General features: G+C 36.0%; 1 protein-coding gene across 1 annotated transcript; it reads left to right on the top strand.

The window, feature by feature from the left end:
* The first annotated feature begins 21 nt into the window (after window positions 1-21).
* Window positions 22-25,783, top strand: SWEETIE (HEAT repeat-containing protein). The gene is made up of 48 exons (XM_012999399.2): window positions 22-452; window positions 1,075-1,282; window positions 2,557-2,663; window positions 3,215-3,451; window positions 3,549-3,638; window positions 3,710-3,794; window positions 4,496-4,560; window positions 5,400-5,504; window positions 6,532-6,621; window positions 6,704-6,784; window positions 6,959-7,027; window positions 7,803-7,928; window positions 9,034-9,137; window positions 9,377-9,509; window positions 9,585-9,691; window positions 11,063-11,173; window positions 11,298-11,465; window positions 11,698-11,784; window positions 11,949-12,042; window positions 12,154-12,222; window positions 12,318-12,440; window positions 12,520-12,588; window positions 12,679-12,783; window positions 13,263-13,351; window positions 14,167-14,323; window positions 15,058-15,207; window positions 15,789-15,838; window positions 16,021-16,120; window positions 16,200-16,256; window positions 16,736-16,803; window positions 17,297-17,390; window positions 17,792-18,018; window positions 18,525-18,669; window positions 18,770-18,838; window positions 18,987-19,043; window positions 19,210-19,296; window positions 19,386-19,514; window positions 20,153-20,353; window positions 20,479-20,931; window positions 21,078-21,143; window positions 21,615-21,712; window positions 21,794-21,890; window positions 22,058-22,187; window positions 22,797-23,107; window positions 23,217-23,351; window positions 23,465-23,629; window positions 23,708-23,833; window positions 24,385-25,783. The coding sequence occupies exons 1-48, from the start codon at window positions 288-290 to the stop codon at window positions 25,279-25,281; spliced, it is 6,756 nt and encodes a 2,251-aa protein (XP_012854853.2). The 5' UTR covers window positions 22-287; the 3' UTR covers window positions 25,282-25,783.
* Window positions 25,784-25,925: the final 142 nt, after the last annotated feature.

Here is a 25,925-nt window from a genome sequence, read left to right as displayed (position 1 = left end):
TTTGGGCAAAAGTGATTTTTGTTGGGGTTTTTCGTTTCGGTTTCGGTTTCGATTTTAATTTAGATTTATAGCCGCTTTAGTGTTTGATTTTAAAGGAAAATGGTCAAATAATAGGAGTGAAACTATTCCAACCAATTTAAGCATTTATTTTGTGTCCTTGTTACCAAACACCACCGCTCCGCTCAGATCCCCACTAAAATAAAACCACCACCAGTGACCACCGCCAATTCCGAGTAACCGGACTTGCCATTTCTACACCCACGGCCGTACACTTGCTCGGAAAAAAAATGGCGAGGAACTTCGTTAGAGAGAACGTGCAATTGTCGAGATTCGGCGTGCTGGTGGCGCAACTCGAATCAATCGTGGCTTCCGCCGCTCACAAGCCGCCGGACCCACTTCTCTGCTTCGACCTTCTATCTGATCTCATCTCCGCCATTCAAGAGGAGCCCAAGGTATTGAAATTTGCGTGTTTTCTCTCTCTCCTCTGTCTCACTCACTCATGTTCAGTTATTCTATAACGAATGTCGCGGCGGCAGAGGTTTTGTTTTGGTTTATATGGTGATCTTCGTGAATGGTCGGGCTTAACCATGCCTTTCAACGAACTTCATTTTACTGTTTGGTATCTATATAGTTTAAGTTTCATGCCTGATATTAATTGCAGAGGGAAATTTGGCAACATTCTGATTCTCAATTTGAAGTTCATTTTGATGATTCCTGGGAAATTGTTTTAGTTTTAATTGGTTCAAAAGAAAGTAAAAGATCCACACAGTCCAGTTTTCGTCATTCGGTCGTTCGGCATTGGTTTCTGTATAACGACATCTAGGATGTTAGTTGGAGCATTTATTTGGGAATGCGAGTTGTGCAATTTTTTTCTGGATGATGTTGGCGATGCTGCTGTAATTTTTATTATCTTCATTTGGATTATGGTCTTTTACTGGAGTAACTAGTAATAATTTCCATTTTCTTCTGTATGACGAATTATTGTTCGGTCCATTTACTTTGCCGAGTTTTCCTTTCTTTCTGGTATGTCGGAAAAATGTAAAAAAATTCTGATCACAAGTTTACGAATTTTAGGACTCCATTCTGCTGTGGCAAAGAAAATGTGAGGATACACTCTATTCTTTACTGGTGCTTGGAGCTCGTAGGCCTGTGCGTCATTTAGCATCAGTTGCAATGGCAAAACTTATATTGAAGGGTGATGGGATTTCGATATACTCTAGAGCAAGCAGCCTTCAGGGGTTCCTTTCTGATGGCAAGAAGAGTGAGGCTCAGAAAGTTGCCGGTTCGTACACGTATAGTATCTTACAGACTGTCGATATTATTTACTGTTAATTGTTCCAAGTATCTTTGAGATTGTTTTTGTTCAATGAGGCTTTAGATGTTTCTTGGAGCAATTAACATCTGTCAATCTGGTTTCATTAGGTTAATTATTGTTCTTCTACAGTTGCTGCTTTCACTAGTGTTTGTCCATTGAATGACACTCTGCCACTTTCTACCATATATCATAGGCTGCTTAAAGATGGCTTGTTTCTTTTTAATTGTATAAGTCTATACAGGGTAACATCTTATACTTGACTATTTTGGATTCTGATGTATTATCAAGGGTGAGGATAATACTGTCATTTGTTGCATGATTACTCTCTTCTATTATTTTCGTCAGGAGTACGGTGTACTTCCCTCACAATTACAATTATGCTTATTTGTTGAACAATATATGTGTGTATACAGATAAAATCTTCCTTTAGCTCTTGATAACTGAAATTTGAGAATAAGGGGAAAGGACCCGAAGAAACTTCACTCAGAATTGTGCCAAAACTTGATACAGAACATGTAATTAGAAATATACTTGGTGTAGGATAGCAAAACTGATTAGTTTTCTTTATAAAGTGAAAGGAGGGATGGTGAATACTACACACAGGGCTTGTGAAACTTAAAAGGGAAAGCATCTTCATAGGTATAATATATGAGAATTTGATTAATTGCTTTGGCGAGGATGAACTGCAGTTACTGTTCTATGAGCTTTCCAATAGAACATATATCAAATCGAGTATAAAGGGTTTTCCTTTCATGAGAAATTTCCTTCTTAATCTGATTTCTAGATGCCTCAAAATTTTGTAGATGTTATGATAGATTAATAACTGAGAATTTAAAGTTCACATTTCCTGGAAGCCACACACGAAACGGATTATTTAGCCTATAGAGTGGCTTCCGGAAAAGGAAAAAAAAAAGAAAAAAAAAATCTATAATGTGCTATGCGTTGAGTTGGCTGATGTATTTTCCAACCTGATGTCCTGGATTTCGAATCTGAAAGAAACCCAATACTCCCCTATAAAAATAATTATGGTTGCCTACAAAATAATTATGGTTGCCTACAAAATATTTATGGTTGCCTATAAGCATAGATTTCATAATCATTAGCAAGCTGCTTTTTCTATCTTGCAAACTAATTTTCTAAAAACAAGGCACCTTATAGCTTCTTTCTTCTCTGCATGTGTGCTTGTTGAGGGTTTAAAGTCATTGGCAACAATTGACTTTATCCTTTTGCTGCTTGCGCAGGTGCTGCTCAATGTTTGGGAGAATTGTATCGATATTTTGGGAGACGAATTGTTTCTGGATTACTTGAAACAACTAATATTGTTGGGAAGCTACTCAAATTTACTGAGGTATTCAAATTCCTATATCATCGTGTATTTACTCAATTTTCTCCCCTTTGACACATTATTCTTTTATTCTAGTAGATTACCCCCAGTTTATCTCTTATGTTAAATGATTGAGGCCACGAGAATGAATATCTAATGATTTAACAGAAGACTGGGATCATAAAATTCTAAAAAAGATCTGGTAAATTAGTATAATTTTGTGTAAGCTTGGAGGTTACCTTTCGCATATGAAGTATATCAGGTTGTTTTCTTTTTCATCCCATTAGTGAAAGTTGGTTTAACAACGCGATACAAATCAAAATGTCCCCCTCAAATCATAGATCCTTTATATGTGACTGCTCTATTGGCTGATAATGCAGTTCATAAAGTCTATTAAGGGAATATTGTGCATTCAGATTTCTGTTAACAAAATGTTGTAAACAGAGCTCGACATAAATTTCACCCCTCTGATTATTCTCAAAATGAATTTATGAAGATGTACACACACACACACACACACACACACACACATATCAAATATGTATATATCCTAGTCTAATGACCAGTTGCCTTAGGATTTTGTGAGACAAGAGGCTTTGCACATGCTTTGCAATGCTTTGGAGGGTTCTGAAGGGAGTGCTGCTTCTGCAGCATATGTGGAGGCGTTCCGCATAATCATGCGAACAGGAGTTGGAGATAAATCTTTGAGTGTCAGAATAGCTGCTGCAAGATGTCTGAAGGCATTTGCAAATATTGGAGGGCCAGGCTTAGGGATTGGAGAACTAGAGAGTTGCTTGTCTTATTGTGTCAAGGTTCTTAAGTTTTCATGTTCCATCTGTGCTTCTAGGTATCACCAAAACCCTCCTATTGTAGATATTAATAGTTATCGTTCAAATTATTCTGTCACAGGTCCTTGAAGACCCAGTTAAATCTGTGAGGGATGCTTTTGCTGAAGCTTTAGGAGCAATGCTGGCTCTTGGAATGAATCCTGAGGCACAGGTATGATTTTATCTTTTCAAGTCGCTGTAATCTATGCTATGTTAATCTGAAGCTTTATCATCATGTATTAGGTCCAACCAAAGGGAAAAGGTCATGCTACTCCTAAGAAGCTAGAAGGGGGTCTGCAGAAGCACTTTGCTAACCCATTTACAAAAGGTGCAATTAAGTGCAAAATCAGGCATTTTGCTACTATTAGCTTGTTAGTATACGTGTTTGATAATAAAAATTAGAGATGACTGTTTGTCGTTTTTATAAACTATGCAGCGAATTTCCTCACATTCTGCATATTTTAACGGATACTGTAGCTGGTGTTGAAGTGGATCATGATTCCCTAGACATCAGGTGTTACGCCAGTGAATTTTCGCATTTAATGTTAGGAAAATAAGTCAACATGTTACAGATCAATTAGGAAATATGTGGAATATGAACCGAGTGAAGGTGTAAAGAACAATGAACAAGAAAGGTCTTAAATGATGCTTAAAGTAAGAAAAGAACTCATGAGTTTTTATTGTTTTGTTAAAATAAAATTGAAGCCTGATAAATATGATGTGAGAACTTAGAACCATAAAATTTAAAATAGACCTACATAGATACGTAGTTCAGAAGAGAATGAATCCATCTAGCATAAAAACAGGTCTCGAGGTTATTCATGGAAAATTAATGTAAAAGATTTGGAGCAGATTAGAGGTATAGGAATTATTAGACTTTTGTCCTTTTCCCCTAATTTGCTGGTTTAGTGTATTGGTATTCAATTGGTCATCAGAAATTTAGGTGGTTTAAACCTTTATGTTTTGCTACCTTTTCACATTGCTAAGTTTTATTTCAGCCCATACTTCTGATCAGTGGTTAACTTGCAGTTGGCGGACCTCGTTTGAAGGACAGGAGGGTTGGCATCTCCTTGTCATGGGTCTGCTTTTTACAGGTAGTGAACAAGTTGAACATGATTCATGTTTTCTCTTTCCACGAATAGAAAAGGATATACCTAGTCGTAATGAGATGTTTTGGTATTAACTATTAACAGTGACATGTTTGATTTGTTTCACGCTCGATGAATTTGTTGTATTATTAAATATAGAGAGATGGAAAGATATTTGTTCTTGAACTCGTTTCTGCAGTTAGTTGTTGGGTCTCCGTAATTTCCTTCTTTTTTGTTCTGGACAAAAAAAATCCCTTTTTCCTTTTCCTTTTCTCATATAATAGTCACCATGACAAGCTACCTGTGGTGCAACAGTAGGGTTGTCCACTCAGTCCAAAATGCTGAAACTTCTCAGTTTCTGCAAGCTATGGCAGTGTAACAGGACTTTTCTTCCATGGGCGATTATGAAGTCATGTATGAAAATTTATGACACTCTGTTGAGTGAGAAAATAAAAGATATGCCCACGACTCCTCACTCTCTGTTGATATGTCAAACACATTTTGACCACAAATATGCTCCTTTCTGTTTTATCAAATATATCAGCCTCTGCTGATATGTTGACGCCTTTTGATTACAAATATAACCCCTTATGTTTTTTCAAATATATTTACTTTCCACTACGAAACACGAGCAAAAAATAAAGTCCAAGATTGAAATACAATAGATGTAAGAATTGGTGCAAAACTATTAAAAATAAAAAAAAATTGTATGAAAAAGTGATTTCAGTGATGTTTTTTACCTTGTAATTAATTATTGACTAGTGAATTATTAAACTTAATTTCTGTGTCCTAATTGTTTATTTTAACTTTTCATTTTTGATTATTTTCACATCATGTATCTGCAGGCTATGTGTTTAAAGTATCTCCATCCAGATATCGAACTGCAAAACTACGCTTTACAAGTTATGGACATGCTTCGGTCAGATACATTGGTTGATGCTCAAGCACTGGTATTTTCTTTTAACTCATGTAGTTCTTGTGATGCTAGTTTTGGCATTACAATTAGTGAACATAGCTTTTCACTCTGCTTATAGTTACATTCTATTTCCTTACAATCAGGTATAGAGTCTCAACTTGAATAGATAAGCGAAAAAGAATATCATGCAAAAAAGATTAGCAAATGAAACCTGGCTCTGTGGTCTAAGAATTGCTCACACGCGGCTTGATATAGAGTAACAAATGAACTGTAGTGGTTTTTCATATATAACCCCCCCCCCCCCCCCCCCCCCCCCCCCCCCCCCCAAAAAAAAACAAAAAAAAAACAAAAAAGAAAGAAAAAGGAGAAAAGCTAAAAAATAACGCATGAGTACCGTATCACATAACAAGTGGTTCTGAGTGAACTATACCTATTAACCCTGAAACTATAAACATAAATAAACAATGAGCAACTGTTTAAGTATTTGTCTGGAAGTACACGCGTTAATCAAATTTATTTGCAAAAACCAAAATACTCCTTGGGTGCACTGAATTCATCCATTTCTCTTAATGTGAAAGTAATCTATATATGTGAGCAAAGTAGGTTACGCATATTAAGCATGAGTGGTTTCGAATTTGGCTTGACAATTACTCACCTCTAAGCTCTGGGACTTCTTTGGTAGATATGAAGTAACAAATGAACTTAATATCATATCACGGTACGACTTTAAGCAATATCGGAACTCATGAGGATCTATTAATTATCCAGTTGTAAACACTGATGGTCCTGTTCTGTAGAAACTTCTTTTCCAATGGGTGGAAGTTAAACATTTTCTTATAACGTAATCACCAATCACTACAGAAGATTCTATATGATTTATTGGAAGAGCTGAGTTTGTAGGTTTCAATGTTTCTCAATTATGTAATCCAGTCTAATGATGGAATTCTTGGTATTCATCTACAAATTTAGCTATTATTGTCTTATGAGTAAGTGTTTTCTTGTACATCTGCCGGCATCTACGAAATTAAGCTCCTGATATGTTTCTTCTCCCTCGTTTGAAGGCCTGTGTACTATATATCTTGCGAGTTGGTATAACTGATCAAATGAGTGAACCAACTCAGAGAGGCTTTTCGGTTTTTCTTGCGAAGCAGGTATGGTACACGGTCCAACCAAGGTTTAATATCTTAATTGGCTGTTTCATTATTGGTGACTTAAGATTAACAATTTCTGCAGCTTGTATCTTCTGATTCCACCCCTTCCATGCAAGTAGCTGCTTTACGAACTCTTTCATATGTTTTGAGAACACTTGGAGAGGTGATTTTGCTTATATTGCTTTACATAGTTTCACGATGGTTCACTTGTATGTTCAGGCTTGTTACTCATTGGTCAAAGCTAAATAATTACATAGTTTCTGGGATTGCGTTGCTTAAAATGGATTTCATTGCAAATATACCTTACACGAATAATGCTTCAATTTTTCAACTACAGGTTCCACTTGAATTCAAGGAAGTCGTTGATGACACAGTTGTTGCGGCACTTTCTCATCATTCGCCACTAGTAAACTTTTTACAGAATTATTTTACTTTTAATTTTTAGAATGATTATGTTATAGCCATACAACTAGTTAGCAGAGCATGCAAAACTTTGTTACTTCACCACGGGCTATAGATAGTGTGGCAAAATTTGAGAAATTTTAACCATCATTACTCATTCAATATATATATCAACTATTATAACCATGCTACTGGGCTCCATTTATTTGGTGACTTCGAGATATTCATTTCTGGGATGTCAAAGTGTTTGTTTGAGTTATCACATCTTGATTAAGGTTTGGAAATATGTATGTTATGTAGGATTTAAGTGTCAGCTTCGTGTGATCTTTAGCTGCCTGGATGTCTCTCAATGTTATGGGCCCTAGCTGTTTTGTTCTTGTTGCTCTGGCTGTAGAAGCGCTTGAACAGACTAAGGATAATTTTTCACTGGAGTTTGTGTTGAAACTACTTCCTCTTGGCCAAGAAGAGATGTAGTTAATGGTGCCAGTGTATTTAATAGGGTTAGGTTCACTCTACCGCCTTTAATGGGGTTTGTGTTAGGTTCTTTCCAATAGCTAGACAACATGTCGCATTATATTTCTTTGCGAGCCCCTTCCATGGATAACAAGGGAAAACAATTTGTTAGGCAAAGTTTTTGCAAAGCAATGGGAATAGTTTCTAAGAAGATAATAGTTAAAATTCAGCTTAGCAACTTTAAGTGCTCTTTCTGATGTATCCAATTCTTCATATTCATACTCGGTCTCTTCCCTTGTGAACCATGAAGTGCAATTTTTGGTTAGGTAAGAGTTGAAGCCGCCTTGACACTTCGTGCATTGGGTGAGATTGATCCCTCCCGTGTTGGTGGCCTGATTTCTTATGCAGTCACAATGCTTAGTGCTGCAAAAGAAAATGTTTCATTTGAGAAGGTAAACTTAGCACATTGACCCGGACACTTTCTTGTTCCTTTTACATATTTTTTTGTTATGATTTCACCTTCTACACGTGCAAGTGAATGTAAGCAAACGTGGTTGTGTGTGGTGTATGTGTGTGTTGGGAGTTGTGGGGGGGGGGGGGGGGTGCGCTTAATTAGAAGGCCGCTTATATTAAAAATAGCACTGTTGAGTAAGTGCTCCATAGTTATTTAATTTAATGGAGAATCGTAACTGTGTCGAAGTTGAACAGATGAAGTTAAACTTTCAGTAGGTTGAAGACAAACTAATGTCAACACTTAGTAAAATGTGATCTGCAGTTCTCGACGGGGGCCATAAATCATTTCTCCTTGCTTTCTCCCCTTCCCAAGTTGATGGATACACCCCACTTGTTGCATTTGAGTGGCCATATACGTTCATGATCAAATTGGAAGTCCTAAACATCATGTTTTCTTTTTTCTCATATATATTGAACATGGTCAGATTAAAACATTACTCAGTAACAATTTCTTGATAAGTTGACCCTACCAATACATTTCAACTAAACTAAGGAAAAATTGAAACCTTTTAGGAGATCCTGATATTCGGTGCCATGTTCCATGTTCAATTTAAAAGAAGAAGGTTCATTCAATCAGGAGGCAAAAATTATTTGTTGCATCATTTTTTGTAACACCTAAGTAAGAGGGATTCATTTATTTAAACTAAAATTTTGATGTTAACAAACTTCTGTTATTGCTGGTCATTTTGAATTCTTGAAGGAGATGGCTAATACACCACTGCATTTTTATCTTATCTTCTGATGTCATTTTCGTAAAAAGTAATTTTATTTTTTCTTGTACTTTTAATAATCAATTAAAAGAAGCATATAGAATGATGCATAAATTACTTAGAATTTTATCCTTTCTCGTTTGCTCAGTACATTATCTTCCTTTGTTTCCTGTGGGTGGTTAGTATTATTGGTTATGATTAAGTACATGTATGTAGTTTTCTCGAACTTGAAAAATAGCGAATGCATGGTAAATTTGTGTGCTGTAATTTATATGTATAAATCAGTCATGAAATCTTCTCTTCTGGAAGTCATTTTTACGTTTTAGATATCCAGGGATCTAATTTTAAAAGAGAGCTTGAATCTCTACATGGGCAAGCAGCAGTTTTGGCTTCACTAGTTTCTATATCACGGAAGTTACCTCTTGGATATCCAACCAGGTAGGGTGCTTATCTTCTATTTTCAGCGTCTTGTGCTTTATCATAATTATTACTGTTGTGAAGCGCACCATTTGCGGAAACATATGTTTCCCCAAGTGTAACCTCATAATGTTACATAAAGGCATGTTTGCATTCAATGTGAAAATGAAATCAAGTTAGCAGCAAAGGTTCTCCGTTCCTTTCTAAAATTCTAGTGTTTATTGCAACCTTCATTGATTTCCTGTATGTGTTGGGTGCAGATTGCCCAAATCTATGCTTGATGTTTGCAAGAACCTGTTGACGGAATATAGCAGGAACACCGCAGCAGCTGCTGTAGAAAAAGAAGCTGGATGGAACCTTCTGTCTTCACTGTTGACTTCTGTGTCAAAGGAGGTAAATGTTTATTGTTCTATAGTTAGTGGTTGATTTCCATCACGGTTTCTCAGGAGTTAGTTTTGATGCTTGCAGGAGCTCAACGACCAAGTTTTTGATATTCTTGCTTTATGGGCTTCCACATTTAGTGGGCATCCGAAACACCATATAGATCAAGCACAAGATCTCACATCAGAAATATGGTTAGTTGAGTGATGTTCATTTTAACTCCATCTTCTACATTTGAACTGCAATTTTTTGGCTTCCAACTATTCAATGTACTGCAGTTCCACATTTAGAGAAAAATCTGCCAGATATTTGTATTTCAAGTGGAGATAACTTGCAACTTGGTGAGTGTAATTGGGCGATCAACTATATTTTCAAAACAAAGAAAAGTAAAAGAAACACACAGCAAAACAAAAAAGTGGAAGTGATACTGTGAAGAGTTAATAAAGTCTACGAGAAGGCTTTACATACCTTGTATCATAAATTATTTATTCATGTCAACACCTTGAACCCAGTATTTCAATTGTTTTTTGGTGTATTTATTAATTCATAACTTAACCTGAGAGTGGACACGGTATTTATATTCTAGCCAATTCGCAACCTACAGATTCAGATGTCCTTTAATAAGAGGGAAACGGAGAAATAATTACAGTAGTCTGCAAACGTCATGACAAAACTTAGACTGTTATGGGTGATTTGCAGCTATTCTTGTTTTCGAGAGAAGAAAAAAGCAGTTGATGCAGGAATGGGTAGTGGAAAGATGAAAGATGAAGCTGCTTGAGAGGATGAGGTGTTATAGCTGTATAAAGGGTGATGGGGTGGAGGCTCAGAGTCGGTGGTTGAGGTTGCCTTTGGGGGTGCTGATAGACCCATCAGTGAATTTGGCAGGAAGGAGTGTGCCTTGAAGTTTTGGGTGGCAGTAGGGGGAGAGTGAGGAAATGGGAGGTGTGTTTCTTTTCCTAACCTATTAGAGAACAGATTACCTTAGAGACCGGTCTGTGAGGATTTGGCTTGGCTTGGCTTGGCGCATAATGATTTCCAACAGTAGTTTGGTTTTTCTGTCTGGGTAGAGTTGAGATGTTGAAGGGATACATCATTTCTTTTAGGATTTTGTGGGGCCTCTGATCCCGGTCCTATTGTTGTAGGAAACAAAAAGGTATCATTGACTCAAGCAAAGTGGCAGCCATGATTTTTGCTCCTTTTATTACCCATTAGGGTGCATATTCTTTTACAAGTACAACAGAATAATAATTTAGTTCCTGTTCACCTTTATGCTATTTTCGTGCTTAAATGTTCTGAAAAGAAACTAATCAATCACCAGCTATAGTATATACTCTATAAGTAAGTAGTTTCATGCATCATATGTAGAATGGAGAAGTAATGTTTCACCATTATAACTTCTAAGTTGCATTTTCGTTGAGTTTTTGTTTCTTCTTTATCACAACATCACTTTCTATATCGATTAGTAGCTGCAACTACTGATTTTGTTACCCTTATTCATTTTCTGGATTGCTCAAAGCTCTCATATGGTATCAATTTTACTTACGATATTAATTTTTCTTCTGTAGCGTATGGTCTGCTGCCATTGATGCGCTTACTTCATATGTAAAATGTTTTGTTTCTTCTGACTCGGTGAACAGAGGAATCTTGCTGCAGCCAGTTCTTTTTTACCTGAACAGGTAAAAATATTTCCTTATGTTTTCTGTATTTTGGCTTTGAAAATTCTATTAGGTTATAGTTTCTTTTCCCTTCCATCTAGAGTAGGCTTGTTGATATTTTTAAATTTCAATTTGTATGAACTAGGGCTCTGTCCTATATATCACAACTAGCAGGCAAAGAACAAGCTGGAGTAAAGTCTTCAAAGGACTTATTTGTCATCCGGGTGTTGTTAGCATATGAAGCGCTTTCAGACCCATCATTGTACAAAAGTGACCATGCGCTGATTATTCAGATATGCAGTACTCCTTTTAGGTAAGCATTGAAATGCCTGTATTGTGTGTAGTTGTGCACGTGTTTTCAAGAAAACTGAACTTCTACTGCATGTAAGATACGATGTTGTACACATTCTTTTCTTTCTTTTATGAACTTAGTTCATGTTGTTTTAAACTTTATGACAGGGAAGCTTCATGTAAGATACGATGTTGTACACATTCTTTTCTTTCTTCTATGAACTTAGTTCATGTTGTTTTAAACTTTATGACAGGGAAGCTTCCAGATGTGAAGAAAGCTCTTGTCTAAGGATGTTGTTAGACAAGAGAGATGCCTGGTTAGGTCCTTGGATTCCTGGAAGGTGTAGTCTTTTTACTCATCCCGTTTCTTGTCAAGTGATTGTTCATACTCTTGTCTGTAAAACATATTCCATTCTCAGTTGCCATTAGCCTCATTCCTGATTGTAGTTAAAGGGTCATTTCTTAATCTTCTCCTTTGCAATTCTAATTCTATATGATTGTGTAGGGATTGGTTTGAAGATGAACTTCGCTCTTTTCAAGGGGGAACCGATGGTGTGTTGACATGTGTATGGGAAAATGAGCCTCCTAGTTTTCCTCAGGTAAAGTGCATTACCATGCCTTAACGGAGTTTACATTCCACTTTGGCTAGTAACCTGTCAAAACTTGCATTTTGTTAATTCTGACATTAATGCATGTAATTAATAATGAAGCCTGAAACTATAAGCAAGATGCTGGTAAATCAGATGCTCCTCTTCTTTGGAACTATGTTTGCTTCTCAGGTAGGTGATGTTATTAGTGTATGTCATGCAAATTTTGGTTGCTGGTTGACATAGAAGGGTCTGAATGTTTCAGCTCATTTTCTATGTTCTCCCAGGATAGTCGTGGGATGCTTTCATTTCTTGGCATGACTGATCAGTGTCTAAAAGCTGGAAAAAAACAAGCTTGGCATGCAGCCAGTGTTACCAATATATGTGTGGGGTTACTAGCCGGGCTGAAGGTTAGGTTTTAATTAATTTTCAGTTATGCTACCGAGAATTTCCGCTCTAACAATTCACATCACTCGGTGTTTCTTCCAGACTTTACTTGCTCAACGTCCTGAACGCCTGGGAATGGAGATACTAAGTGCTGCTCAGGCAATTTTCCAGGTTCTGAGCTGCTTTTATTATTAAATTTGTCAAAAATCTGACCCGCCCTTTCTTTTTCTTCCTGAACGCTAAATCTTGTGATCATGACAGAGTATTTTGGCTGAAGGAGACATTTGTGCATCACAACGTAGAGCATCATCAGAAGGGCTTGGTTTATTAGCAAGGCTGGGAAATGATACATTTACAGCCAGATTGGTTAGTGGTTTGATATTCTTCTATTTATTAACTGTGGTTTGCTTTTCCCCCCTTTTCCCCTTATTAAGGAGCTACGGGGTAGGGATCTAATTCTTGTAAAGAAATTTGATTCTAACTTTAGTTTTCCTTGGTGCAAGTACTTCAGATATTCTGCCTGAATTCCTTCGCAGACTAGTCTTTTTATATTTCTACTGCTATTCTTTGCCCTTCTTTACTGCACATGTATGTTGAAGTGGAAACTTAGTTGAAAAACTGCTTTAGGCGGCAAAACTCCCTGTTCTTTCCTTATTCTTTTATTAAGAAATAAATAAAATTATCCTAATAAATGACCTACAAGACTCGAACCCAATGAGAATTGAACCCTTTACCTAATACTACCCTCCCCACCCCAATGCCTCTCAGGCAAGGCCTTTACAGTTGCTTTTTCCTTATTCCTTGGGAAATCTCTGTTATCATTTTGACTGATTCTTTGTGCACAGACAAGACAATTTCTTGGTGATGTAACTGGCGCTACAGATTCCAACTATGCTGGATCAATTGCTCTTGCTCTTGGCTGCATTCATTGCAGGTAACCTTGAGACTTGCAATTGACATGTAACTGAAATGCAGCTTGAGCATGCAAAATTTCTCTCTCACTCACAGACACACACACCCAGACGCATGCATAATAATATAATATGCTTCTGAGGTCGGTTGTATTGCATAAACAAATTCATATGTACCAATTTACACCAAATTTCAAGTCATTTTTCGAGTATAAGAATCCTGTTGTAGTCTAGGAGCTGTTGTTGGGTTGCCCCTCCTTCCCTTACACTTTTAAAATAGTTTCATAACAAGCAACTAAAGAATGGGGTGTCAGTATATGACCCAACAATTTAACAGAATCTGCGTTTTTTACGTTCAACAACTTCAAATGATTCTATTTTATATGGTCCTCTCTCATTGTGGCTTATGCAAGTCGGTCTCTTCTCTATTTTCTTACTCTACATGTTGATTATCTTCATTGTTCTTCTGTAGAAGTACTCAATCATCTTATACTTGCTAATGTTTAAAAGATGTTTGATTGATTTGGCTATAGATTTACAACCAGTCAGATTTCTAAGCAACCTATGCATCACTAATTAGCTACCACGGGAAATCATAAATGATAATTGACTATTACAAAGTCATAAATCGATAATTTGTGACGTATTTAATACACTATGTATTCTAAAACAGCTATTTTATCCTGGCTTCAGAAAGTTCATTTTTTCCTATTAGTACTACATTTGTCTTCCACCTCAACAAAATGGGTTCTTCTACTTTTCAAGAGCTAGTGATTGATCTCGATGGTGTCCCCTCAGTGATTTATGTAGAGTTTTCTTTTCTGTATATTGTCTGCAGTGCAGGAGGAATGGCGTTGTCAAGCTTAGTTCCTAATACAGTAAATGCTGTATCTTCGCTTGCTAAAAGTTCGATATCGAATTTACAGATTTGGTCCTTGCATGGACTTCTTTTGACCATTGAAGCGGCAGGCTTGTCTTATGTATCTCAAGTTCAGGTATTGATGGGCTTGCAGCCCCTTGTAAATAAGTTTTTTGTTTAACTTTCAGTAATTTTCATAGTTCCTGTAAGTTAGATGATTTAAATGTCTAATCTGATGGAATAGCAAAGATGTATTTCAGAGAGATTTAAAATTTTCCTTAGGTTAAAATTGTAGAAATATTTATGTTGTTGCCATATATGCTTTTGGTTTTCTTCATGTTGCGAGTTTAAGATGCATCCTTATAGATTGTGCAAATTCCTGGTGGTTTTTTATGAATGATTTATGGTTTTCAAATACAAGAGCAGATGGTGTGAAGTTCCGTCATATATTTTTGAAATATATATATAAATTGGAGAGAGAGAGAGTGTCTTTACTAATTCAGATCTTTCATGTGTAGCCTCTTCGTGAAATCATATTAAGTTGTTTCTGTGTGCCGTTCTTTGGAGCCCATATTCTGTAGTTGTGTGCTTAGTTGCATAGTATTTCTACTTAGTTCTCTTGGATTGGAAGTACTCTATGATAATTACGTTGCGCGTTAAATTACTAAACATACCCTTGAGGCTTGTTTTTATTTACTAACTCCTCCCCTAAGTAGTTGCAGATCGAAATTGAGGCAATGTTAGGGGATATTACTATTAGTCACTTACAAACTTAATTGGTTCTTTTCACCAATAGTTCAAATCTCAAGGTTAATTTTGAATTTTACCCTTTTTATGAAGTTAAGTATGTTATGCTTTCTGTTATTGCAGGCAACACTTGGACTGGTAATGGAAATCATCATGTCAGAAGAGAGTGGTTTGGTTGACATGCAGCAGGCAGTGGGCCGCCTTATTAATGCTATTGTTGCTATTATAGGTCCTGAACTTTCCCCTGGGAGCATTTTTTTCTCGCGCTGCAAGGTTTGGTTCTTCCCTTTTTCTGCTATTTTCAGATGATTGTAACAATAGTGTGGAAATGTTGAACATATAGGATTGAAAAATACTATTCTGATATCTGTCCACAGTGTTTTGATGATTTTATGATTTTGTGAAGAGGTGTATATATTTGTCCTTTGTAAACAATGTGAACTATCTCAATTGCTATTTTTAAGCTATTTGAGTACACTGAAAGATATTTTTCAAAGACTTGATTTCAATAAATGATTTTTTATTGAATAATCGTAGTTCTAGTACGCGAATTCGATGAGACTCTATATCGACTCTAAGTGATATTTGAAAAATAGGTTAAACAAACTCATTTTTTGGTGATTTAATATAGCAGAGAATGTAGAAGTAGAAAATAAAAATATAGCCACTACAACAGTTAGTTTCGGAGTTGCTTTTCCTCTGTAATAATATTTTTAACTGTTCTGTTATTATCATTCAAAACATCATTTAAGCCAAACCATTTCTGATTCTATCTGTAGGCATGTTTCTAGCTCTCATTCTAGTCTGTTGCCTAATTTGTTGAATGTTGCCTAATTGATGCCATTTATGTGTAGTCGGCTGTTGCAGAGATCAGCTCGTGCCAAGAAACAGCAACCCTTCTCGAGTATGTAGATTCTATAATATATTTACGTTACTTTCTGTTTGTAGGCATAGGAACTGCATGTTTATGTTTTTCTAGTGGATTGTTTTTTAGTGTTGCCTGAAGCTGATTGTTTTTATATTACAGCTGGTATATCAACTGTAACAAAATTGCATGAGTTTACTTTTTGCTTGTCATTTTGATAGGAGTGCGCGCTTTACACAACAGCTTGTTCTTTTTGCACCACAAGCAGTTACTGTGCATTCTCATGTGCTAACTCTCCTCCCCACTCTTTTCTCAAGACAGGTATGCTTTTACAGTTTGATATATTGGTCGTAGATAAGTTTTATGGTTTCTATAACAGGTTCGGTTTTATTTGTGTCAGCCGAGTCTGAGGCATCTTGCTCTGTCCACTTTGCGACACCTTATAGAAAAAGATCCGGTTAGTACCTATGAAGCGTCATTTTTCTGAACAGTCTATTTTTGGTATATGTATATATATTCTGTTACTGTAAGCAATGTGATGGAGGACACTTCTGAGCATTGTTTAATTAATTTGATATTTAAAACCTCTTTTCATGGAATAATCGAAAAGGTTGAAAAGTCACTTAAGAACATCTGATGGCAGCATATCTACATATATCTACCTGTCCAGAATTTCTGTGGTGAATATTTATATTAACGTGTCAAACACTCAAATTGCAAAAAAGGAGTAGAGAAGCTGTGTGTGTATGTATGTGCTACATTATACTAAATACTCGGTGAATAATTCTTTTATTTTTTGTCAAGAGTTTTGAAATCCAATGTAGTTGCATATGAGGACTTCTCATCCTCCTTTTCCTGGCGTCCCTTATTATCTTAGAGCAAGTTCATGATTTATATACGATCTCCTAGTAGCATATGCTGATGATGAAATTACAGGTTCCCATTATTGATGAAGAAATAGAAGAAACCTTGTTCCACATGTTGGATGAGGAAACTGATACAGAGTAAGTTATTTGTAATGCTGGTTTTATTCTTTGAATGAAAGTGTTGCAATGAAAGGCTTTTCATGCATCTTATCATTTTCATGTAATACACTTAGGAATTAATTATTTCTTAATGTAGGAACATTATTAGTAAGTTATTTGGTGTGTTCTCGGTAGCAAGTTAATTAGGTCAGAGAGTTTCTAATCCTTGGAACTTCATTAAATGCAGTTTTTGATTATGTCGTATGTTTAAGAATTAGTTGGAACATCTCTTGTTATTGATTTCACTCAAATATGAATTCACCTTGTTATTATTGTAGGCATTAAGCAAATTCAAAAATTCCACTTCATTTTTCCAATAAATTCTAAATATTTATGGGTTCTATAATTTAATGGTGAATCTCAAATATGGGGTTTCGGATATATACTGTTTGGGAGGTTTCATCACTTTGATTTTACAAAACATTGCCTTATGATAGCACATAATATCTTTGACTCTTACATGTTTTCTCAGGATTGGCAATTTAGCACGAACCACGATTGTGAGATTGCTTTATGCATCATGCCCTTCACATCCATCCCATTGGCTGTCGATATGCCGCAATATGGTAACTTTCTTACCTGCCTAATACAATATGGATCTGTAATATAGTATTTGTAATTATTTCCAACCTTCTTTCACATGGCTTCTCAATATTCACGGGCTGCAAAATTGGCCAGTAGTTGAATAGTTATCATTAGATTCAGAGAGGAATTGGGTTGAGCTTACTTGCATATCCTTTAGTCCACTGGTTGAACATGTTTTATATACATCTACATGTAGGGTCAATGGGATTCTTCTTTAAAATTGACAGGGCAGTTGCATCTTACTTGACTTCCTATTTGCAATTTCCGTATTGGCATGGGATTTTCAGCCTAAAATTTTAGTTTGCTAGGACTATTGTTATATCACACAGATGTGATCTGTATGTGATTATTTTGGTTGCTGATTTATATGAAAAATGTTTAGATTCTTTCTACATCATCAAGACTTAATGCAAGCAAGAGTAATAATATTGTGAGTGATTCTTCAAATGGTCTGGATGGTGAAAAAAGATTGGATATTGAGGAAGATGATGAGAATATGGTCTCTAGCTCCAAAAGTTCGGCAATCCGCAGTCATACGCTTGACTACTCCAGTCCTAACATTTCAAGGGATAAGCACCTTAGATATCGAACAAGAGTTTTTGCTGCTGAGTATGTACCTTACTTTTTACAGTTCAGCTAAGTTAATTCATTTTATTCACTTATATGTTCTTTCCATAATTGTTGCTACTCCTTTCTGCAAGCAGGTTCAGTTATTATCTTCTATATCCATATATTTTCTTTCGTCTAAACTATTGCTTGTACTTCTAGTTATTAATTAAGCTTGTAGAGATTAAATTATGAGTTTGTTAGTGTATTTCTATCTTTTGAGACTGACTATATCCTTAAGTGGGTTAAATAATTTTTTTAGAGGTTGGCAATGAGATTAAAACTCAGGAGCTCTTGTTTGTCCTGGCTCTGATTCAACACCATGTTGAATGACCAGTTCATCCAAAAGCTTAAGCTTACGTTAATGATGTTTATCATTTAATATTTAGTAATTTTTAAAATGAGTTGCAATTGTCTCATGAGTTATGTAACCGTAGCTTACTAGGTCAAGGAAAATATCCCTTTCCGTATGCTGCAATAAGTATGACTAAAATGTGATTGAAATCTAGGTGCTTGAAGCATCTTCCTGAAGCTGTTGGGGACAGTCTTGCTCACTTTGACCTCTCATTGGCAAGGGAACGACCTGCTAAGGGGCATCTTTCTGGAGACTGGCTGGTTCTTCAATTGCAAGAGCTTATTTCTCTTGCTTATCAGGTGTTGAATATAGAATAACAATCTTTTTATAGAAAGTTCTTTTCTTTTTTAATCAAGAAATAACGCAAGATTTCTAATATTTTCATGTCATATCTTGTAGATAAGCACCATTCAGTTTGAAAAAATGCAGCCAATTGGTGTTTCACTTCTATGTACTATTATGGACAAGGTACATCTCCGACACTTCAACATTTATGTAATCAAACTGAGCTTCGAATCTTGACTAGTGAAAAGTGCATAAAACTTATTAGTTTGCACTGTGTTTTGTCAGAAGTTTTAACCTGAAGTGTTATGTATTTTGTTCTATGTATTATTAGTTTGCAGCAATTCCGGATCCCGAGCTTCCTGATCACCTCCTTCTGGAACAGTATCAGGTTTGCTACCATACTTGCTTTAACTTTTGTCTCTCATGCAAACTTTGTCACATGTATATCCGTTTGATGGTTATATTATTCTCTTTTGAAAATCGTAATGCCTCATTGCAATATATATTGTTATTAGTAGTCAACTTATTGTGGATTTTGAATTTACTCAATCTAGGCCCAACTGGTGTCCGCTGTCCGAAGTGCATTGGACTCATTTTCAGGCCCAATTTTGCTGGAAGCAGGCCTGCAGCTAGCCACTAAAGTAAATAATGCATGCAGATATTTGGTTTTGTTTTTCTAATGTGAATTGACATTTATTACTTCAGATGTTCTGACATAATGGAATTGTAGATGCTGACTAGTGGGATCATCAGTCGAGATCAAGCTGCAGTCAAGAGAATATTTTCATTGATTTCACGTCCACTAGATGACTTCAATGGCCTTTACTATCCATCATATGCCGAATGGGTCTCATGCAAGGTGAATTTGCGTTTGAGCAAATTATATAGTTGTGTCATAGAAATGGTTACTTTAAATGGGTTCCCTGCTTAGTATGAAGAACAAAATGCTAAAAAGTATTTTATGCAAAAACTCTCAAGTAAAATTCTTCTATCTAGAAAGTCCTAAAATCAAAATATTCATACCAATTTGTCCAATTACTCTACTTCCAAATTTATTTTTTGCTTGTGAGATTAAAATACTTTTTATTAAATGTAATTAAGATACTATAATTGGATATTTTCCTTAAATGAAGACTATTCTAATTAAGATTCGAATAATTTATTGTGGTCTTTTTCGAAATATATACAAGAAATTAATCTCGTGTTTATAAAATGTAAATATTATCATAGTCTTCTTACTTGGTTCTTACTATATTGAATATTCTCCATCTAAAGGATTTCCCTTTTTTTGTTTTTTTTTTCAATGTATTGGATAATTTAGTATGATTCTAAGACGTTTTGGTTAAAAGAATTTTATTTGGGGTTTTTTGGATACTAATTATTTTCCACTAGGACTTTTTGGTCTTCCCCCGTAATATTAATTGATTTTATATCAGTAGTGATGAAATCTAGAAGCAGCTTCAAATGGCCCATATTTTCATCTTTTGGTAATTGCAGATCAAAGTTAGGCTTCTCACTGTTCATGCTTCTCTCAAGTGTTATATATTTGCTATCTTAAGGCGGGAAAGTGATGATATTCCTGATGAGTATCAGGCTCTACTGCCATTGTTTGCTAAGAGTTCAAGAATTCTGGGGACGTATTGGATCTCATTTCTGAAGGACTACAGCATTCTTCGATTCCACCAACATTTGGGAAATGTGAGCTTGACATTCTCTTTCTTCATTCCATGATACCTTCTTCAACTGAAAGTGTATCAATCGCAAGGGAAAAATTGTAGCCTTGATTGCTAAACATTTGCTTCTTTTTTTTGTGTGACATACAGTGGAAACCATTTCTTGATGGAATTCAATCATCGGTAATTTCAGTTGAATTGCAGCCATGTCTAGAAGAAGCTTGGCCTGTGATTCTGCAAGCACTTGTGTTGGATGCAGTACCTAATAATTCTGATGTAAATGAATCTTCTCCAACAGACAGATCAAAAAATATTCCTACTTCTGGATACAGCATGGTGGAGTTGCGATTAGATGATTTTCAGTTCCTATGGGGTTTTTTCCTTCTGGTACTATTTCAGGAGCAAGATATTGCTCTCAGTGAACATATTATACCAGTGTGTTGCATCAAATCCAAGTTCAGTAACGAAATTCCAGTTGACGATTTGAATTCCTCATCTTTTAAGTTATACAACATTTTCTTCCCCGTGTTTCAATTTATGTCCACCAAAAGATTCTTCACTTCTGGATTTCTTACTTTGGATGCCTGCAGAGAACTACTGCAGGTACGTATGAATACATGATTCATGTCTTGCAGTAGAGTTATTAGAGTATTACACCAGGCAATGTTTGGGGCATATTTTCATTTGTTTGAGAAAGATGTTTTGGGGGAAGAATTTCTTTATTCATTCATTTTTTATTGTGGATGCAGGTCTTTTCATACTTAATTTTCAGAGAAGATACATGGGATTATCTTGCAGTCTATTTTCTATCCCAGGTAATGATCGTGATACTTAATTGTTTGAACTAATCCAGCCTTTCATATGAACCAATGATGTATAATGCTTAGAAAATGAATTCTATTGAAAAAGTATCTAGCTTGTAATAATGCCAAAAAAATTGGCATGCCACAAAACGATGGTGAAACTATGTGTTGATTATTGGATTATGTAAAAGGACATTCTCTTATCTAATCTACTCTGTTCTTCTCGTCAGTTAAAAACCAATTCTTCGGCTTGAGAGCTTAATTTTGAGAGGTTTTAATATAAATTGTTCACAGATACTTGAAATTACGGTTGAAACTTTGGACTAGAAACTGGAACCTGATTGAAGGGTTATACTGTTTATTCTGATTTCTGATGTCAAACAGGATGCAGCCACAGATGTTTGAATTTTTTTGGTTCTTCGGTTTCAGGGGATTTTATTATGCATCTGGTTTTGATCACTAATTTCTTAGCTGTACCAGCAGGTTGTTCAGAACTGTCCAAATGATTTCCTCGAGGTGGAGAAGTTTGCATATTTGACAACGGAACTGTGTTTGACTTCTCTTTTCAAACTTCTATCAAGGTACCTTTATATTTCATTATAATCTTTTCAAGTTCTCGGAGAATTAATGGCTTGAAATAATTGACTTTGCTTGGAATTCAGTGGCAGCGTGAATTCTCAACATCCTTCAGGCGGGGAAAAGATTATTTCCGTGGCACTTACCGCTGCTTCAACACTGTTGCAACGCTTTGAATCTCAGGTAGATAAGCTCATTTGTGATGATCAAAGTGTACCTAAACTAGTATTTGGGTCATTATAGTTCTTGCACTTCCGTTTACATATACGTCAATGCACTGAAAGCCACCATCTTGTGTTGTGCTTCTTACCTTTCTGTCACATTCTCATTATAAACTCCGGTTGATGCAGATGCAGCTAAAGTTCTCGTTGCCTTTTCTGTTGATTGGTTACAAGTACGTTGGAGAAGCATCAACTGAGATATCCCTTTCAGAAATAAATGTCTTTGTTCAATCTATTGCTTCTTTGTTAGAGAGACTTGGTAAGTACTTCAAGAACATTTTGAAAAACACTCTCCACCTCTTGTATTTCCTTGTTTGCTTGTTCATCTACTCCCCAAAACTCCAGTATCTGCATTATAATTTCTTCTTTCCTTCTAGTCATTATAGGAGGGCAAGTCATCCGATTAATAACCTCCCCTGATACTATATTAACCTACACAAGGTGTACATTGCATAAACATGTAATATAAAAATCCAAATAGCTTAATTTCGAGGTTGGAGTATGTCGAGTATAATATGCCAGAAGTTTTCTGTATTGAGACTACGAAGAGATTACTTATGTTAGAAATTATAATAAAAGATCAAACCTCTGCCTCAAGTGAATTTTGATTGGACCCACCGAAAATAAAGAAACTCTGGTATCATGGTTATATTTTGAAAAATCTCTTTACATTCTTTCAGTATGTAGATGAACGTGTAATATTTGTTCTCCCATAATCGAGCAAGTATTGGTCTTCTAAATAGTTTGAACTAGGCTCTGTCTAGATTCTGTATCTGCCTTAATATGACCATCCTGCTAACTATGTTATGGGGTTCGATATGCAATTTTTACATAGTATGCATCAGGGTGATGGTTGCTTTTATTACAGGAAATGTTGGACTTGGAGCTGATGGCGCTACCCAATTGGTATCAACAACCAGAGCTTGCCTAAATGCAACAACTAGTCTGACTAATGATTGCGTCCAGGCAATTCATCAACTGAGTGATAAGAAGTCCAACTTGCTCAAGATACTGCTCCTAAAACTTGCCTACTCTATTGAACAACTCTTTTCATATGCTACTCTAGCTTTTGCATTTGAAGGTCCTGGAGAGAGCCAAGAAAGTAATCCCGTTTTATATAAAGTGTTGCATCTTAGCATTCAGTGTATCCAAGCTGTGCTTACTGATTCCAACCTACAGGTGACCATTTGCTAAAATCTCTCCATCTTGAGTATACATATAAAAATAAATAAAGGAAAAAAAAAAAGAGTGTACATATTCAGAAAAGTAAGAAGAAGTTTATGTGCAGATTCAAGCAGTTGCCTTGCAAGTTCTGAAAGTCAGGCTACAAAAAGGAATTGGTACAGAATCTCTTCCGTTCTTAATTTTTTATGTTGGGGAGCTTGTTGAAGATTTGTTCATGATAGTCCAGAATAATTTAGAGGTAACAGTTGACATAGTAAATAATTTAGAGGTAACAGTTGACATAGTAAATCTCCCCCCCAAAACTCTCACTGAAATCACATCCTAAATGCTGCTACGTGATTTTGATTACAGAACCCCATTAGCAGAGAAGCAGTTGCTATTATTGGGGAATGTCTAAAAATTTTGATGCTTCTGCTAACATTGTCGAAAGGAAATGATCATCAGAAGGGGCTAATACATCTGCTTTTGGAAGCTATTCTCATGATTTTTTTGATGTCTGATGGTTCTCTTTCTCAAGTAATGCCGACACTATAGTTATCAAGCTGTTTTCTATTTGTATTCTTAACATATACTAACTGTTAAGTTTAATTGCAGGCAGCTAACGATTTACAAAGCATTGCTGTAAAGTTTGTTTCTCAACTTGTTCAAATTCCTAGCGCAGCAGCTTCTGTCAAGGATATTCTATTAGCCATGCCAGCTACACAAAGACAGCAGCTTCAGGTTCTTTTGTTTCCTCTCATTTAAAATTTGCTGGTGAATTAATCAAAGATTCAAGTTTTATGATCAGTCCATGAACCAGAATTACTATTATGATGGTGTCTGCAAATTTGTTCTTTTTTTAAAGTAAGTGACCTCAGTAATCGCAACTATTTTGTACTTGGCTGGACACAATGTTCTAAGTGCTATAAAGCTTTTTCATGCTTCTTACCTTTAATGAAGTTTTCAATCTTTTATACCTAACACAAACACAGTATTATTGGTCGCAAAGCCACAAAACCTTTGAAATAGATATATCTAGATAATTGGCATAATCACCCTTGTTATTGTTTTTAGTCTTACTATTGTTGCTTATTGTTATTATTATTGTTTTTTGGTTTCACACTTGTCTTGTTCTTAGCACTATCATTCTAGTTCCTATCATTCTGTTTCGATCTTTGTTTACATAGTACATTTGATTTACTGAGTTGCTTGATGCAAAACGATTGAATATTCCTTTTCAGCAACTAGGAACTTGAGATTTGATTTCCCGTTTTCAATTTTCATGCTTTCAGGACATAATCCGCGCTTCAGTAGTTCAAGACAAGAACCCAAAACTAATGTCATCCTCTGGACCAGCCTTAGTGATAAAGTTACCTTCGCAGACAGACGAGATCCGAGAGAAAAATACCCTTCCATTAGAACCTCCAAACAAGCCTAACAACACTATTGAAGAAGAAGAAGAAGACGAAGAAGAAGAAGAGGAGGAAGATGATTGGGACACTTTCCAGTCTTTTCCAGCCTCGGGAAACGAAACTGCCCCACCTCCAGATAATAGTAGCTGTGACAATAATGACAAAGAACACTCTTCTTCCCCACCTCTTAGCAATAAGGAAAGTACAAGGATTGAAAGCCACGAGCTCGGTGAAGGTGCTCACATGGTTTCAGGCCTTGAAGAGGACGAGTTATTTTCCGATACTCAGTCAGATCAGTTTGCGAAAGAAGAACACATTGAACCTTTCGACAACTATTTAAAGCAAAAAGAGATGGTATCAAACGATGAGAATAACGAGTCTCTGTCAGATGTTCAACATTTACCCAGCACAGAAGTAGATAATGGCCAATCATCTGATGCGAATGACACTGGAACTTCTGATGACTTTGAGCAAAGGTTAGAAGTTTCTGCCGAGTATGCCGAGTCACCTAAAGAGCAGCACAATAGTGAAGGTACAGATATTATTAACCATGGCAATATCTTAGAAGACAATGAAAAAGAAAGGCCTTTGGTGTCAACAAATGATGCTGAAGTGACCTCCATCAGCGAGGATTCTGATTTGGGAAGAACTGGCAATAGACCCGAGCAATCCAGTTTGTCCAGTACAGTTGATTTAGAAAACGAGAAAAAAAATATTCCAGGCAATGCCAATACTGATGAATTAGAAGATGATAACAAAAAGTCGCCCGACAATTAGTATACATAATCAGTACCAGATTTTTCTGAAATCACAAGTTTGGTTGTGGCTAATGGCATAATGATGTGGTAAGTTTGTATGGTTAATATACTGGTGATAGTGAACTGACTCTATGATATCGAAAAAAGTTCAGATGTTCAGAATTTGGAGTGCATTTTTTCTAGCTTTTCTCTTATTCTGCTAGAGGGAGGAGGTACTCTTTTAAGGGAGGAAGTAATGGCCTTAGATGCTCTGTATTTTCCCCGACTCGTTTTTTGGCTGATGGTAGTGCAATTTGTGACTGGTATTTGCAAGATAATTTGTGAGGTGAATTGTCTATGCTAGAAATTTGCGTCATATGTATAAATTATCGAGCTTGGTTGAAAAGTTCTCCTGAATGGCTCGTTTTTTTTCTTCTTTTTTAGTTGAGTGTGGAATCACAATTGTGTATCTATTTGGTATTTATGCATGTAGACAGGTCGTCATATGTATAAATTATCGAGCTTGGTTGAAAAGTTCTCCTGAATGGCTCGTTTTTTTTCTTCTTTTTTAGTTGAGTGTGGAATCACAATTGTTTATCTATTTGGTATTTATGCATGTAGACGGGTCGACTTCAATTTGTTTGTAGAAGTTTTTGAGCATTTTATTTTCTAAAAAAATCGACT

The sequence above is a fragment of the Erythranthe guttata genome, chromosome 8, assembly GCF_056151865.1.
Source record: "Erythranthe guttata isolate IM_541 chromosome 8, IM_541, whole genome shotgun sequence".
In the NCBI taxonomy this organism is placed as follows: domain Eukaryota; kingdom Viridiplantae; phylum Streptophyta; class Magnoliopsida; order Lamiales; family Phrymaceae; genus Erythranthe; species Erythranthe guttata.
Note: the sequence above shows the minus strand (reverse complement) of the source record. Positions and strands in the feature narration are given on the sequence as shown.

Coding starts and splice junctions, on each gene's coding strand:
- SWEETIE (XM_012999399.2), top strand. CDS start 288: ATGGCGAGGAACTTCGTTAGAGAGAACGTGCAATTGTCGAGATTCGGC. Junction 453..1,074: donor CCATTCAAGAGGAGCCCAAG/GTATTGAAATTT, acceptor TACGAATTTTAG/GACTCCATTCTGCTGTGGCA. Junction 20,354..20,478: donor TCCACCAACATTTGGGAAAT/GTGAGCTTGACA, acceptor TGTGACATACAG/TGGAAACCATTTCTTGATGG.